At 44.1% G+C, this 15,801-nt stretch overlaps 1 protein-coding gene across 1 annotated transcript in view; it reads left to right on the forward strand.

Annotated features, from left to right (window-relative positions):
- Nucleotides 1-15,801, forward strand: part of dnmt1 (DNA (cytosine-5-)-methyltransferase 1) — a 30,845-nt gene that overhangs the window by 13,555 nt on the left and 1,489 nt on the right. The window contains exons 24-32 of the mRNA XM_056287292.1: nucleotides 699-789; nucleotides 910-1,047; nucleotides 1,594-1,876; nucleotides 2,087-2,228; nucleotides 3,612-3,778; nucleotides 9,575-9,752; nucleotides 10,592-10,787; nucleotides 14,876-15,039; nucleotides 15,434-15,550. Of these exons, the coding sequence (XP_056143267.1) occupies nucleotides 699-789; nucleotides 910-1,047; nucleotides 1,594-1,876; nucleotides 2,087-2,228; nucleotides 3,612-3,778; nucleotides 9,575-9,752; nucleotides 10,592-10,787; nucleotides 14,876-15,039; nucleotides 15,434-15,550 (1,476 nt within the window). The remainder of the gene's footprint in view (nucleotides 1-698; nucleotides 790-909; nucleotides 1,048-1,593; nucleotides 1,877-2,086; nucleotides 2,229-3,611; nucleotides 3,779-9,574; nucleotides 9,753-10,591; nucleotides 10,788-14,875; nucleotides 15,040-15,433; nucleotides 15,551-15,801) is intronic.

Below are 15,801 nucleotides of genomic sequence, written 5' to 3' on the forward strand. Positions count from 1 at the left end.
TAGGTGGCGAAAACTATATGGCTCTGTTCCCTCCCAGTCTGGTGCATCTTTGAGGCGTAGAGCCAATTTCTGTCCTGAATTGATGAGAGTTATTCATCCGTCGCAGCGACTAGGACCATCTAGTCATCCTGTGATGGATGACTGATGGCTTGCACAAAGATTTAAGTGAGGAAGAGTTTTGTGTCATCAACCCCACTCTCTTGTCCGAGACCACCTACTACCAGTGGCAAGACTAAACGAGACGACTAGCAGTGGAGGTGGATGCAGATTTTACCTCAGGGTTTCTTCCCGAAGCCTTTCCCATAGACGAGTATACCAGCAAGGCAGTGGAGGTTTTGAATCAGAGTTTTCCTTCTCCTAGATGAACTGCCTGACAAAGCTAACAAGTTTCATCTACCCGGGTTTGAAATCAGAGTTGTCCTTCTCCTAGATTGGCTCCCAACAAAGGCTAACGAGTCCAATCGACCCCGAGAGTAGTTCTGAGAGTAATTTAGGACAGTTGATCCACACCCCACTCCATCCCAGTTTCTTAATCATATTATGCTTAGTTTTGACTCTACTTCAACAAAGATGATCAGATAAGGGAGTTTGAGACTTTCTAAAGTTGGAGTAATGCTTTAAATCATGTATCGTATTGTCTGCATGTAAATATACCAGCTGTGACAGATTCATATACACAAACCTTATTCATCACACAGGCTTACAATGCTAAGACAAAGAGCTTTGAGGACCCACCGAACCATGCCCGCTCAGCTGCTCACAAGGGAAAAGGAAAGGGCAAAGGAAAAGGTTCGTCAAAATTTCATTTTACTCATAAAATGCATGCTGTTTTATTGATCTCATAGTGTGGATTATTAATCTCATAGTTTGGATGAGAATTTCAATTCTTGAGGTGTTTTTTTAAAACAGGTAAAAGCAAAGTGAAGTCTTCAGCTGCACAGGAAACACCAGATTTGCAGGAATCACAGAAGCCTAGAGTACCCAAGTATCGCACCTTGGATGTGTTCTCCGGCTGTGGTGGACTATCCGAAGGTTTCCACCAGGCTGGTAAGGACCTCATCCTTACAAGAACAACACAACATTTACTTCTATGGTGGCAGTTACCCAGCAATGCACATGCAGCCCTCATTGGCACGTGGTTGGGCACCGATACTTAACGGTGTCCTGTTTTGTCTCAGCTGATCGAACTTCAATGTTTTGAACTTTGGAGGCTAAGAAACCTGGAGCCTTATTTTCAAAGAGCATCTTTGAACTGAGACACACCTCTGCAAATGTACAGATAAAATGTCTGTGTTGCTATGCGGTTAAGAGGTTTCTGGGTGTATGTGGCTTGCAAAGACAGAGATGTGCACGTCTCCAAAATCCCAAACAATGTTTCATGTTTTGATTTTGGGCCAACACTTCATACCAACGTTTATGGTATAGCATGGGAAAAATATCTGGTACTGTGATTTCGTAGATGCTATACTGCCTTGGGCACACTTGAGCACTACTTGCCATGTGCACATCTGTGTTGATGCAGTGGAAAACCTCAAACATACAGAAGTGCAGGTATAAAAAGCACTTGAGAGTGAATGCCATGCTTGTCCTCAGGTATCTCCGAGACTCTGTGGGCCATTGAGATGTGGGAGCCTGCCGCGCAGGCCTTCAGGCTCAATAACCCCGGCACCACAGTATTCACAGAAGACTGCAACATCCTGCTGAAGCTGGTCATGTCAGGAGAGAAGACAAACTCTCTGGGCCAGAAGCTGCCTCAGAAAGGGGATGTGGAGATGCTGTGTGGAGGTCCTCCTTGCCAAGGCTTTAGTGGAATGAACCGCTTCAACTCCCGCACTTACTCCAAATTCAAGAACTCCCTGGTGGTCTCATACCTGAGGTACGTGGCTACAGTACAACAGTCATTCTTATCTTGGTGTAACAACCCAGCTTAATCCTTTTTTGCAAAGCTGTTTGATGTTCTGTATATTAAAATTTCTAAAATGTTTAAGTTGACAGATTCTGATACTATGGAGGAAAAAGTACAATATATTTATAACACAACAAGGAAACAAACTTGTGTACACTGAGTTTCTGTCACTTCTTGCAGTTATTGTGACTACTACAGACCCAAGTTCTTCTTGCTTGAGAACGTGAGGAACTTTGTCTCATTCAAAAGTTCCATGGTCCTGAAGCTGACTCTACGCTGTCTTGTGCGCATGGGCTATCAGTGTACTTTTGGTGTCCTTCAGGTAGGGCTCTGGATTCAGCTGTAAAGTCAGCCTGTCTTAAGGGCTGTTTAACACCATTCAGAATCACAAAAATTTTCTGCATGAGAATTGCATACAATCCATTGTAAACTTTTCATGTTCTAATTTTGTAAATGTAAGTCAAATTTTATTTATTTATTTATTTTTGTCCGCGGTGGTGTAGCGGTCTAAGCATTGGTTTTGTGTCGATGCAGTTGCCCACTGGGGACCAGGGTTCGCACCTCGGTCTCGTCAGATCCGACTATGACCGGACTCGATGAAGCAGCAATAATTGGCAACGCTGCCTTCGGGAGGGGGGAGGAGTCGGCTTGTGTTCGTCACATGAATGCGTCTCTGTGTGTCGGAAAAAGCAGTGGTTCGGCATGGATTCGCCTTGTCACGAAAGTGGCGAGGCGTCTCTTTCGAGACTGCCGGCTGGAGAGATGCAGTTGGCGAACGAGTACAGTACGAGGGTGGCTGTTTAAACTAAAACAGGGATCGATTGTCCACTAAATTGGGAGAAAAGAGGGAAAATGAGAAATACATTTATATATATAAAAAAAATTTCTGAGAGGAAATGGAGACCATTTCATGCTCAATACATACTGGACATGAGACATTATTTCTCCTAGTCATGTCTAGTAAACGATTAAAGGTGGTAAGGAATCCAGTGGTCAAACATGTTGGTGCAGGTAGAATTCAGTAAAAGGCAATACTGTTAAGATTTTGCAGCTCAAAATTTCTGTCCCGATGTGCAAACACCCATAATAACTCATGAGATCACGTTTTTATAATTTCTGAAGAAAAAGCCACATGAAAAGTTTATCTTTGCTGTGAAATGGCATCAATGGTCAGGCCAGACCATGGTCTTGATGTCTGTGGCAACCAAGCAATTGGTTTTACTAGAGCAAACTGTTCGCTGGGAAGATCAGATGGAGGAGGCGCAAGAAAAAGCAGATCTGGTAGCTGAGTTTTAGAGGAATGGGTGGAAGGTCTGCTGTGAGCAGGTTGAAGTGGGCTGCAGGGGTTTTGCAGGCCAGTTTCTACACTGGGTCCTTGGACTCTTGGAGATTTGTGGGCTGCAAAGAAGAAGAGCTGTTAGGAACATCTCGGAAGCCGCTGAAAAGGCTTCCCATTGGCTCTGGGTGAAGAGGGAAGACGTGTGGCATAATGCACTATCTCTGACACAAGTCAGAGATGGTCACCCCTGGCAGGGTCGCTCTGGCAAGGGTTTGATGTTAAGACCCGAAACACCTGATGACCCAGGTTCATTACTGACAATGTGTCCAGGTTGCACCACATGGTGTATCAAAGAATTAACTGTTGGGTTTATCAGTGGGAAGTTTTGTGCCACTATCATATCTAACTGTTATGTCCTCCTCTCAGGCTGGTCAGTATGGTGTGGCCCAGACCCGTCGCAGGGCCATCATCTTAGCTGCAGCTCCCGGGGAGAAGTTGCCTCGTTACCCTGAGCCTCTTCACGTGTTTGCTCCCAGAGCGTGCTCTCTCAGCGTGGTGGTGGATGATAAGAAATATGTCAGCAATGTCACACGGTAATGAATGTCACCCCTTAGCTGTTTCTGATCTGAATGTCTTGCCAACCACATCTGCTGTGTCAGATAATAATAATAATAATAAATCAAACTTATATAGCGCTTTTCTAACACTCAAAGTCGCTTTACAATAAACGGCAGTGAAACAAGACGACAGATAAACATAACACGGACACACAGGGGTGGATGAGAAGCGGGGGTACGTAAGGGAGAAGCGGCAGTCACACATGACGCCAGCAGTACTCTCCGACTTAAACAGATACAAAAGGGCAACAAAAAAACAACAGGTATCCAGTAGGCAGTGGCACTATTTAACCCATAGCTGGGGGCTGGTTCGTGGGTATCAGGGAATATCCACACACCGGTGGGCCTGTGTACCGCACGTCTAGGGGGCAGACCTCCTCCGAGTCCCTTGTAGTTCAGCCAGGGTCCAAGGTGTACCCAGTTACTGTGTGTCACCACGAGGAGGCACTACATAGGGATTGCCGTTGGAGAGGCGATGTACTGGCAGGGAGAGACTTGCATGTTCTGCTCTCCTGTTCGCATTTCTGCTAGCCAGCAGTGAAGGTTGAGTGAGACGTGACAGGCACAGAACACTTCACCAACACACTAGACGCTTCACAACAACCCAACTTCTTACACAAGAATGTCAGATCATTTGATCATCACACAGATCATTTTCTCATCAAATTTGAAGCATTGTTGGCCTGTCCAGTTAATGTCAGCACAGATGTAATTGCGACTCGCCACATTGGTCCCTCCACTGTAGCTGCATTTGGCCAGCAGCTGACTGAAGTCTTGGCTCCTTTCACTGTAGTGACTGTTGAAAATTTCACTAGTGACTTAAATGTGGCTCTCTCTAGTCTTCTTGATTCAGTTGCACCTCTCACTACCAGAGCTAGGCGACTAAGGAGGCCTACACCCTGGTTTAACGACGAGACACTTGCTGTTAAGCGGGCCTGGAGAAGACTGGAACATAAATGGCAAAAATCAAAATTGGAAGTTTTTTTTACCTATCGTGGCATGAGTGTTTATTGAAATACAAGCGTGCTTTATCTGCTGCAAAAACAGCGTATCTCTCAATCAATATTGATAAACATAACCCCAGATTTATCTTTGACACTGTATCTAAACTTACTAAAAAGCAGCCATCTATTAGCTGCTCACCTTTCACAGCCCATGAGTTTCTAGACTTTTTCTGCAAAAAGTTTGATGAGATCATAAAAAAAATTAGTTCTTAAACTCCAGCTACTCCTGCAGATCCTGTCTTACCAAATTCATATCTATACAATTGAGTCACTGATAGTCCCTGTTATTACAACTTTTGAGACTATCTCTCTTGATACTTTGACTAAGCTCATGTCAGCTTGTAAACCAACTACTTGCCTACTTGACCCCTTACCAGCAAAAGTTTTTAAAGACCTCTGGCCTTTCCTGGAACCTACAATGCTAGACATTGTTAATTGATCACTTACGACTGGCACTGTTCCCATCAGTTTTAAGACAGCTGTGGTTAAACCTCTCCTTAAAAGCCACACCTCAATCAGGGTCTCTTAATAACTATTGACCAGTCTCTAATCTTCCATTCTTTTCTGAAGTACTAGAGAGAGTTGTGTATCAACAACTTTCGACCCATATAGAAGAAAACCATCTATATGAACCTTTTCAATCGGCTTTTAGGGCCTATCACTCCACTGAAATTGCTCTGACCAGAGTGGTGAATGATCTTTTACTAGCTATGGACTCTGATTCCACTTCTGTGCTTCTACTACTGGACCTTAGTGTAGTCTTTGACACCATAGATCAATGTATACCATTAGACAGATTAAATTGTAATTTTGGTGTCTCTGGCTTAGCTCTCACTTGGCATAAGCCCTACTTATCTGGAAGAACACATTGTGTCTGCTATAGTAATATTGCATCAAAATTCTCTGACATTAAATATGGTGTACCATAAGGCTCAGTTCCTAGCCCTCTACTTTTCTCTCATTATATTTTACCTCTTGGCCAAATTATACGTAGTTATGAAATAAATTTCCATTGCTATGCTGATGATGCTCAGCTGTATGTGCCTATAAGGGCTGATGATCATACTCAAATGACTAATTTAGAGGCCTGCTTTTATATTTGGATAAAACCATCTAGGCACAGAGACACCAATTTGATCAAGTAACGATAACAATCGACAACTGTAATTTCACAAAGTGTGGCAGCCAAAAATCTTGGGTGTTATGTTTGATCCCAGCTTTTCCTTTGATAAGCACATTAAAGAAATCACCAAGACTGCCTTTTTTCCACTTACCTAGCGTAGCTAAAATTCGGTCTTTCCTGTCCACATCTTACGCAAAGACTCGAATACATGCATTTGTTTCATCCAGACTTGATTACTGTAATGTTCTGTTTTCAGGTCTGCCACGTGCTAGTACTAAAAGTCTTCAGATGTCTCAGAATGCAGCAGCTAGAATCCTAGCTAAAACTAGGAAATTTGACCATATTACACCAGTTCTTGCCTCCCTTCATTGGCTTCCTATCAATGTTAGATCAGACTTCAAGGTGCTTCTGCTGACTTATAAAATCCTAAACGGGCTTGCCTCATCTTACCTGTCTGATCTCCTTAAACCGTACATTCCATCTCGAGCGCTTCGCTGTCAAAATACAGGGCTCCTGTTTACCCAAAGTTAAAAGAAGTCAGCCGGTGGCAGGGCCTTTTCCTATTAGGCCCCGTTCTTGTCGAATAACCTGCCTGCTGCCATCAAACAATTGGTCTGTTGAGTCCTTTAAATCCAAACTTAAAACTCATCTTTTTGCCTTAGCCTACAATTAGTTGCCTTTAAGTTGAGTGCTTCACAACCTGTACTACATGGCGAGTCGGTTTCTGTCGCGATGAATTTACTAAGCACTGTTCTGCTGATGCGATTATAGCGCATTATTGACTACTGCGACCCTGAGAGCAGGATAAGCGGTTTGGATGATGGATGGATGGATGCATTATTGACTATTGCAAACTGTTCTCTTCTGTTGCATATCTTTTCTCTCTCTCTGAATGATGTCTTTTTTCTTTTTTTCTGTGTGTGGATGGTGTGATATGAGTCTCCCTTGTGTGCACGTGCAGTTTGTCCTCCCAGGTCTCCATGGTGATGGTGGCCGTCACCTGGACACTGCTTGGCATCCCCCTCATCACATTTTCTTTTATATATCTTATAAATCCATATAATTTTGTTATCCTGTTTTTAATGTTGTATCCTTCTCACAAAGATGTGTGACTAATTTTTCAACATGTTCTTCATATATTTTATAAATCCATTGTAATTCTGTTATCCTCTTTCAATGTTGTATTGTGTAAATTGTGTAAACACAACATCCATTGCACGTTGTCTGTCTTGGTAGAGCGTTCCTTCCTCTGTTGCTCTCCCTGAGGTTTCTTCCCATTTTTTTCTCTGTGAAATGTTTTTTTTTTTTTTTTAGGGAGTTGTTCCTTATGGTTTCATGCCACGAAAGAGCACCACAGATGCGATGTTTGCTTTGAGAATGTTGATTGAGAAGTATAGAGAAGGCCAGAAAGAGTTGCATTGTGTCTTTGTAGATTTAGAGAAAGCTTATGACAGAGTGCCGAGAGAGGAGGTGTGGTATTGTATGAGGAAGTCAGGAGTTGCAGAGAAGTATGTAGGAGTGGTGCAGGATACGTATGAGGGAAGTGTGACAATGGTGAGGTGTGCGGTTGGAATGACAGATGGGTTCAAGGTGGAGGTGGGATTACATCAAGGATCGGCTCTGAGCCCTTTCTTGTTTGCAATGGTGATGGACAGGTTGACGGACAAGATCAGGCAGGAGTCTCCATGGACGATGATGTTCGCGGATGACATTGTGATCTGTAGCGAGAGTAGGGTGCAGGTTGAGGAGAGCCTGGAGAGGTGGAGGTATGCACTGGAGAGAAGAGGAATGAAAGTCAGTAGGAGCAAGACGGAATACTTATGCGTGAATGAGAGAGAGGACAGTGGAATGGTCAGGATGCAAGGAGTGGAGGTGACAAAGGCATATGAGTTTAAATACTTGGGGTCAACTGTCCACAGTAACGGGGAGTGCAGTAGAGAGGTGAAGAAGAGAGTGCAGGCAGGTTGGAGTGGGTGGAGAAGTGTGTCAGGAGTGATTTGCGACAGAAGGGTATCAGCAAGAGTTAAAGGGAAAGTTTACAAGATGGTTGTGAGACCAGCTATGTTATATGGTTTGGAGACAGTGGCACTGACGAAAAGACAGGAGGCGGAGCTGGAGGTGGCAGAGTTGAAGATGCTAAGATTTTCACTGGGAGTAACGAAGAAGGACAGGATTAGGAACGATTATATTAAGAGGGACCGCTCAGGTTGGACGGTTTGGAGACAAAGCAAGAGAGGCAAGATTGAGATGGCTTAGACATGTGTGGAGGAGAGATGCTGAGTATATTGGGAGAAGGATGCTGAATATGGAGCTGCCAGGGAAGAGGAGAAGAGGAAGGCCAAAGAGGAGGTTTATGGATGTGGTGAGGGAAGACATGCAGGTGGCTGGTGTGACAGAGGAAGACGCAGAAGACAGGAAGAAATGGAAACGGATGATCCGCTGTGGCGACCCCTAACGGGAGCAGCCGAAAGTAGTAGTAGTAGTTCCTTATCCGATGCGAGGGTCTAAGGACAGAATGTGTAGCTGTGAAGCCCCTTGAGCCAAATTTATAATTTGTGGTATTGGGCTATACAAATAAAATTGACTTGACTTGATCCCTTGCATGCAGCAAAACGGAGTGGTTCAGGGTTGACTTTTTCTAAGTGAAGACATTGGCCTACAAGCCATAGGAGGCCTTGGTCAAGGATACATGTAAGGGGGGAAATGATTGGGGTCTTTGTTAAACACTTGGGAGTTTAGTTCCATGAGATAATTTTCACTGATTATTTCTATGAATTGCCTTTATGTGTATTTCTATTTGTTTGCACCTGACTTCTCTATACAATATAAATGCTTTAAAATTAATGAAATAGGGGGGTGTCTGGGTGGTGTGGCAGCCTATTCCGTTGCCTACCAGCACGGGGATTGGTGGTTCGAATCCCCGTGTTACCTCCGGCTTAGTCGGGCATCCCTACAGACACAATTGGCAGTGTCTGCAGGTGGAAAGCTTGACGTGGGTATGTGTCCTGGTCACTGCACTAGTGCCTCCTGTGGTCGGTCGAGGCGCCTGTTCAGGGGGGAGGGAGAACTGGGGGGAATTGCTTGATCCTCCCACATGCTACGTCCCCCTGGCGAAATTCCTCACTGTCGTGTGAAAAGAAGTGGCTGGCGACTCCATATGTATCAGAGGAGGCCTGTGGTAGTCTGCAGCCCTCCCCAGATTGGCAGAGGGGGTGGAGCAGCAACGGGGACGACTCGGAAGAGTGGGGTAATTGGTCGGATACATCCATCCATCCATTATCCAAACCGCTTATCCTGCTCTCAGGGTTGCGGGGATGCTGGAGCCTATCCCAGCAGTCATTGACTAGCAGGTGGGGAGACATCTGGACAGGCCGCCAGGCCTAGTTGGGGAGAAAAGCAGGGAGGGGGGGGGGTTCATGAAATGAAGGTTTACTGGTCAATTTTATTTCACAGAAAAATTAAAGACATTATTTGAGCCATTGAACCAAAAAAGAAATGACTGAAAGAGCTGAGGGAACCTAAGTCTCAAAAATGCTATCTAACTTATGGGTTTTGGGTCTCAAAACTAGACCACTATTTGATACCACCACAGATTTGCGTTTACGATACCAAAAACACAAAGCTCATCTTCTGTTTCTCCACCAGAGGTAATGGAGGAATCTACAGAACCATCACAGTCAGAGACACCATGTCTGACCTGCCAGAGATCCGTAATGGTGCATCTGCACTGGAGATCTCGTACAACGGGGAACCCCAGTCCTGGTTCCAGAGGAAGATCAGAGGAACACAGTACCAGCCTATTCTCCGAGATCATATCTGCAAGGTAAGCTGGATCACACACTCGATTGTGTCGTCCCATCATAAATGACGATCGTATTTCAGTGACGGTTCATATTTTTTAAATTATGTTGTGTTGATAGGGGCCTGCAGTTGTGAACAGTTAGTCGCTTCTCCTTGGCTTTACAGGGGAAAGCACCATGTCTTTTTGTTCAAGTTACCACTGACACTAGACTTGATACCATACTACCATTATTGTGCTAGTATTGGTGCCATTTAATTATTGATCTGTAATGCCTTCTTTAGCTGTTATATGGGGTAGTTGGCCTTGATCGTTGTGCATTACATATCCTCTGCGATCATATCCCATTTCATGAACTTTGAAGTTTGAAAACACCTTCTGCTTACTAGAAATTTTAACTAACCTCAGGTTACGTTGTAATTTATATACCAGCAGGCAATGTCGCTTGAAAACTCATTAAAAAAAAAACATGTATATATATATATTTTTATATATATATAGTAACTTTATATCGTAACTTTGAAGCAACAAGGCACAAAACCTTTACAAAACAGACTAAACCAAGCAATAAAAGAAACAATAAGGCGAGCGACAATAGAGACGAGCAATTATGTTATACAGTTACACAGTCCAAGTTGTAATAAGGCCATGATAAAACTAGGAAATGGCACGTCTCTGATAAGTTATTGGGATTTTTTTTTTTTTTTTCATTGAACAGATTGGTCAAACATCAGCACCGAAATACTAATGTGTGTTCAGCTTATAATGGCAAAATATCAGTATGGATGGTGTTGTGCCTCCGCTTTTGCTCCAGTGTCACTAAGAAAAGCCTAACCACTTCCCCCATCCCTCTGTAATCTTAGGACATGAGTGCTCTTGTTGAGGGTCGGATGCGCCACATCCCCTTGGCCCCAGGCTCTGATTGGAGAGACCTGCCTAACATCGAGGTCAGGCTAAAAGATGGGACCATGACAAAGAAGCTACGCTACAGCCACTCTGATAAAAAGAATGGACGCAGCAGCACCGGCGCTTTGAGGGGTGTTTGCACCTGTGCAGGAGGTATGAAAGTAGTTTAGATGCTGAGATAGTTGAGAATTGTTATATATTTTTTTTATATTTCGTTATCGGGGAGTAAATTGTTATGCATTGAGAGTGCATGGTATACAGAGCACAGAATGAACTTCAGCACACTATCCAAATATAGAATGGAAAATGCTAATTAGTCTGCAAGATTCACATAGGCAACAAAATAGGACTTGGTGGATCACAAGGTTTTTTTCAATGCCCCTATAGCAGAGGGAATAAAACCATGTGCACTTAAAGGGGAACTTTGCCACACAGCGTGTTTTAAAAATACGTGTCTCAACTGTTCTGAAACTTCCGCCACATATGGAATCACCACTGGTTTACACTTAGGCAGCTGTTGTCGTTCTCCTCTCTGATCGGCTGGGGCACTGTTTAGGCATCTTCCTGGCTTTGACAAACGCCCAGTTAGGATAACCACACTTAACCAGGGCCTGTTTAATGTGGGACTTTGGGATTTCTCCTCTTCCCTGGTCGCTGTGTTGGTAGGGACATTGTCAGCTCAGTGGTGCAGCACAATCCTGATGACTCCTAGTTTTTTCTCCAGTGGATGATGAGAGTCAAACCTTAATTATGTGTCTTACGGTAAACATCAACTTTCAAATGTCCCCCATCACCAATTGCAGATTCGGTCTAAGAAGGCTAATCTGTTATTTTTTCCCCAAGTGAACTTGATCTCCACAGAGTTAATGTGGTCAGTGAAATGTGGTACATCCTGAGATTTAATTTTAACTCGGGCATTGTCCCCATATCTGAACCAATGGCTAGGTGGTGTCCCTGGATAAGACATCAGAGCCCTCTTTTCCACTGCCTCCATATAAAGTTGGCCACTATAGATGAATTGGGGAACCCATAGTGCACCCCCTGTTTCTGCCAATTGTACTGCCCCCTGTATGTGAAGTACTTGGACTGAAGACACAGTTTCAGGAGCAGACACACTTGGTCAGTGTTATGGGTGGTCCTATTGCTAAGGATGGGGTCGTTTTGTAATTTCATAGGGACTACCTCCAATGCTTCATCAACATTAATGCACGTGAAGAGAGGCGTAAGGTCATATGAGACCATTGTTTCATCCCCCTCCATGATGTCCCTCACCTTATCTACAAAATCCATAGTGTTCTGAATGTGGTGTTCATTACTGGATGCCAGAAACTTTGGGATATTATAGGTCACTGAGTTTATCATACTAACAATGGGCCATAATGGAACATCCTGTTTGTATCTTAGTAGGTAAACCATACAGACTAGGTGTAGCTTCCCCTGGGTATAATCTATGGTACAAAGTTCTGTCAATAGCATTGTCCTGTTCTTAACAGCTTCAGACAATGTCACCTTTTTCTTGTAACCACTGCCTGGATCTCGTTTCAGGAGCTCAATAAGTATTTGTGTTGCTAAGTAATGTCATAACTTTCTCATGATCTGGTTTAATAAAAAAGTGCACCTACCTTTGTCCGCTGGAAGGATGATGTTATTAGGCAATTTTCCAAAGGAAGAACTACACAAACTCCCAGGCTGGCGCGAACTACAAGTGGAACTACCCTGTAGTCGGCCCTCTCGAGTGTCGTGTTTCCATAGCAATGTAGGAACCACCGGGCTCATGAGTTGATGTCAACATTTTGCAACAGCTTTCACCGCGACGTAATTACAGTGTGCCGAGAAATGTCGAGGTAAATCTCATTTGTCCTCAAGGACTCGAACCCCCGCGGAACCTTGTCGGTGGCGTAGTAAGCCAACAAAGCCTGCGCCTCCTCGTCTGTCCATTTTTCAGCTGATTTCTCCATTTCTCTTGATCGAAATTCTCTAGTGTTAGTGCTTGTTACCACACAGGTTGTTTGCTGGCTTATAAAAATGGCGCTTGTTGAACACCGTAGTAGTAGGCAGAACCCTAGAAAGAGAGTTACGTCAATGAGGGGTCAGAACGCGAGAGGGTCATGTGGTTCATGTAGCCACCAAATAGTTCCAAACGAAGCTTGGCGGGTCATTTAAATGAACCGCCTAGCCGCGATTTCTGGTAACTACTAACCAATATTTTCAGATTTTTACATTTATATATAGATATATTCCAACGTGACACATATTCTATGCGCACTGTTTGGAACTATCCGGGGCTCCCATGATCCGCCATTGCTGTTGAAGAATTGGCCCATTGACATCTACGGAGTTGACGTAACTCTCTCTTTCTAGGGCTCTGGTAGTAGGCTGGTTGCTTCTGACATTCAACCAATCAGCGTCGAGTCCCGCCTAGCAGGTTTTCAGGGCCGCTCAGAAGTACCTTCCCCAGAGCAGGGACTACAAACGTTCCCGTAAAAGTCCCAGCAAGAGTTCCGGTCAGGGGTAGTTCCTCTAGTGGAAACACGAGCAAAGCTGCCAGCCTCCTAAAAGGTTCGGGTAGTTCCGCTGGTGGAAAATGACCTATTGTCCTTACTGAGAGTCGTGAGAGCTTTCTTCTCGTCTCTGCTGATGCTGGACGGCGGCGGCGGCTTTGTGTTGCTGAGGCAGGCTGAAACTTAGGTCCGCAGTATTTTCCGAGCCGCCCTGGTTGCTGCTCCATCCCCTCTTGCTGATCCGGGGAGGGCTGCATACTACCACATGTCTCCTCCGATACATGTGGGGTCCCCAGCCGCTTCTTTTCACCTGACAGTTAAGAGTTTCACCAGAGGGACGTAGCACATGGGAGGATCACACTATTTATTCCCCCCAGTTCCCCCTCCCCCCAAACAGGCGCCCCGACCGACCAGAGGAGGTGCTAGTACGGCAACCAGGACACATACCCACATCCGGCTTCCCACCCGCAGACATGGCCAGTTGTGTCTGTGGGGATGTGGACCAGGTCGGAGGTAACACGGGAATTCAAATTGGCGATTGTTGGTAGGCAACGGAATAGACCACTACGCTACCCGGACACAAGTTTAAGGCAAACCTCGCCGAAATGATTCAAAATGTCAATGCATGCTCAATAATACAGGTAAGGAAATCCCAGAAAGTTGAATCAGTTCATCTGGACACAAAGTTTAGTGGGAGAAACTTTTCATCACTCATCTAAGTGACTTTGTTAGTCTCAGCTGACTGCAGGTATCCCCAACCTTCTAAACAGTACAGTTGCATAACAACCAAAACCGGCACAGTTGCATCACAACCGAAACAACAATTGGTTTCATATGCAAATTGCTGTGACCATTAATTAGAGTTAAAATGGCCACGTGTACTATTCAGAGGATTGGGGAATAGTTAGATTAGATAGATTCAACTTTCTGGGCTTACCTCTGTGTTTCTGCAAAACAGGGATAGTACATTGAAAACACCTACAGTTCTTAATTGCTTTTGCATCTATGCGGTGGCAGTGAGTTTCTATACTCTTAAGACACTGTTCAAAAAACATCCTCATTCTCTATGCAAATCTATGTTTCCATTGGTATAAATGACATCCCACAACACCAGCGCAGAGGATTTCAATGGATGATGATTACAGAGGTTTTTACATAATGCATTCTGGTACATGTTGGCACTGTGGGAAAAACTGTGTGAGCAGGACAATACAGATTTCTCCCTCAATATAATACACAATGAGGACTTTTGTCCTCAAGGGATTATATTACTCATCAGTAGTGATTGCACATATACACAAAACCATTGGTGAAATTTCCCTTCAAGGGTCCTTTCTCTTCGGCTGTAACAGAGAAGTGTAAAGTGAGCGTGGAGTTGGTGAATCACAGGCTTTTGTAAAAGTTTTACGTGTCTTTGGTGAAATTAAATGAGGAGACAGAATATCTTTGGAAGTGTTTTTTTTTTTTAATTATCTATCTAATATGTTTGTTGCGCACCAAAAGTTGGTGGGGATAATGAAAATTGTTGGGGCAATACAGCACTTTACTAAAACCATTTACAAAGTATTTCACAATAAAGACATAGTGGACATACATGAGGTTTACACAAGAAAAGACACTGGCAGGAAAACAAACTGGTTGGAGCTAGGCATGTGGGAGCAGGGGTGATGTAGGAGCAAACTAATATCGAGTAACAACATTGGTGAGACCTGTAATGGTTGTAATCCTTATTTGTTTTAGGGAAGCCCTGTGACCCTGCTGACAGGCAGTTCAACACCCTAATCCCATGGTGTCTGCCACACACCGGGAACCGCCATAACCACTGGGCGGGGCTCTACGGCCGACTAGAATGGGATGGCTTCTTCAGCACTACAGTCACCAACCCTGAGCCCATGGGCAAGCAGGTGAGATGTCATTATTTTTTACAAATCTGGCTCAAGTTTAACTAAAGGTCAAATAAAAAAAATTGTCATGACTTGGTTACAACATTTTCAATAAATCTGTAGCCGTTTACTACCTTTACATGCACTCCAATTCTTCGCATTGTAATCTTATTCATCGGTTCTCAGTCCGATCCTCAGGGCCCCCCAGTACAGTTAGTTTTCTATTCTGCAGGGTAGATAGTAATGTCAACCTGTCATGCCACATCTAAAAACTCACTGATTTGATGGCTGTAATACCCGACTAACATTGTTTTGTAACCTGATTCTGTATTGAACACTCTGCCTTCAGCAGTGTTTCTGTTCCTTCCTGTGCTTTGCTAATGCCATTGGGATGACTCCCTTTTTGGGTTTGCAGGGTCGTGTTTTGCATGCCGAGCAGCACAGAGTTGTCAGCGTGAGGGAGTGTGCACGCTCTCAGGGATTCCCCGACACCTACCGCTTCTTCGGGAACATTCTGGACAAACACAGACAGGTCTGGTTGCCATACATCACTGAATCAATAGGAAACTTGCTGTTTAACCCAGCTCATTGTTCTTCACACAGTTTTTAAGTTTTATTCATCAAATGCACAACAATGCAGTGTGGCAGGTGAAATGCTTAGGCATCAGCTAATCTCAAAAAGCTGAAGAAGAAAGAAGTGGTGGTAGATCATCAGTGCCATTGAGTTGTATGCTGTGTCCATTGTAGCATTTAGATATTTTACATCATGACAGTGCTTAATAA

This window comes from Lampris incognitus, chromosome 10 (assembly GCF_029633865.1).
Source record: "Lampris incognitus isolate fLamInc1 chromosome 10, fLamInc1.hap2, whole genome shotgun sequence".
Taxonomy (NCBI): Eukaryota; Metazoa; Chordata; class Actinopteri; order Lampriformes; family Lampridae; genus Lampris; species Lampris incognitus.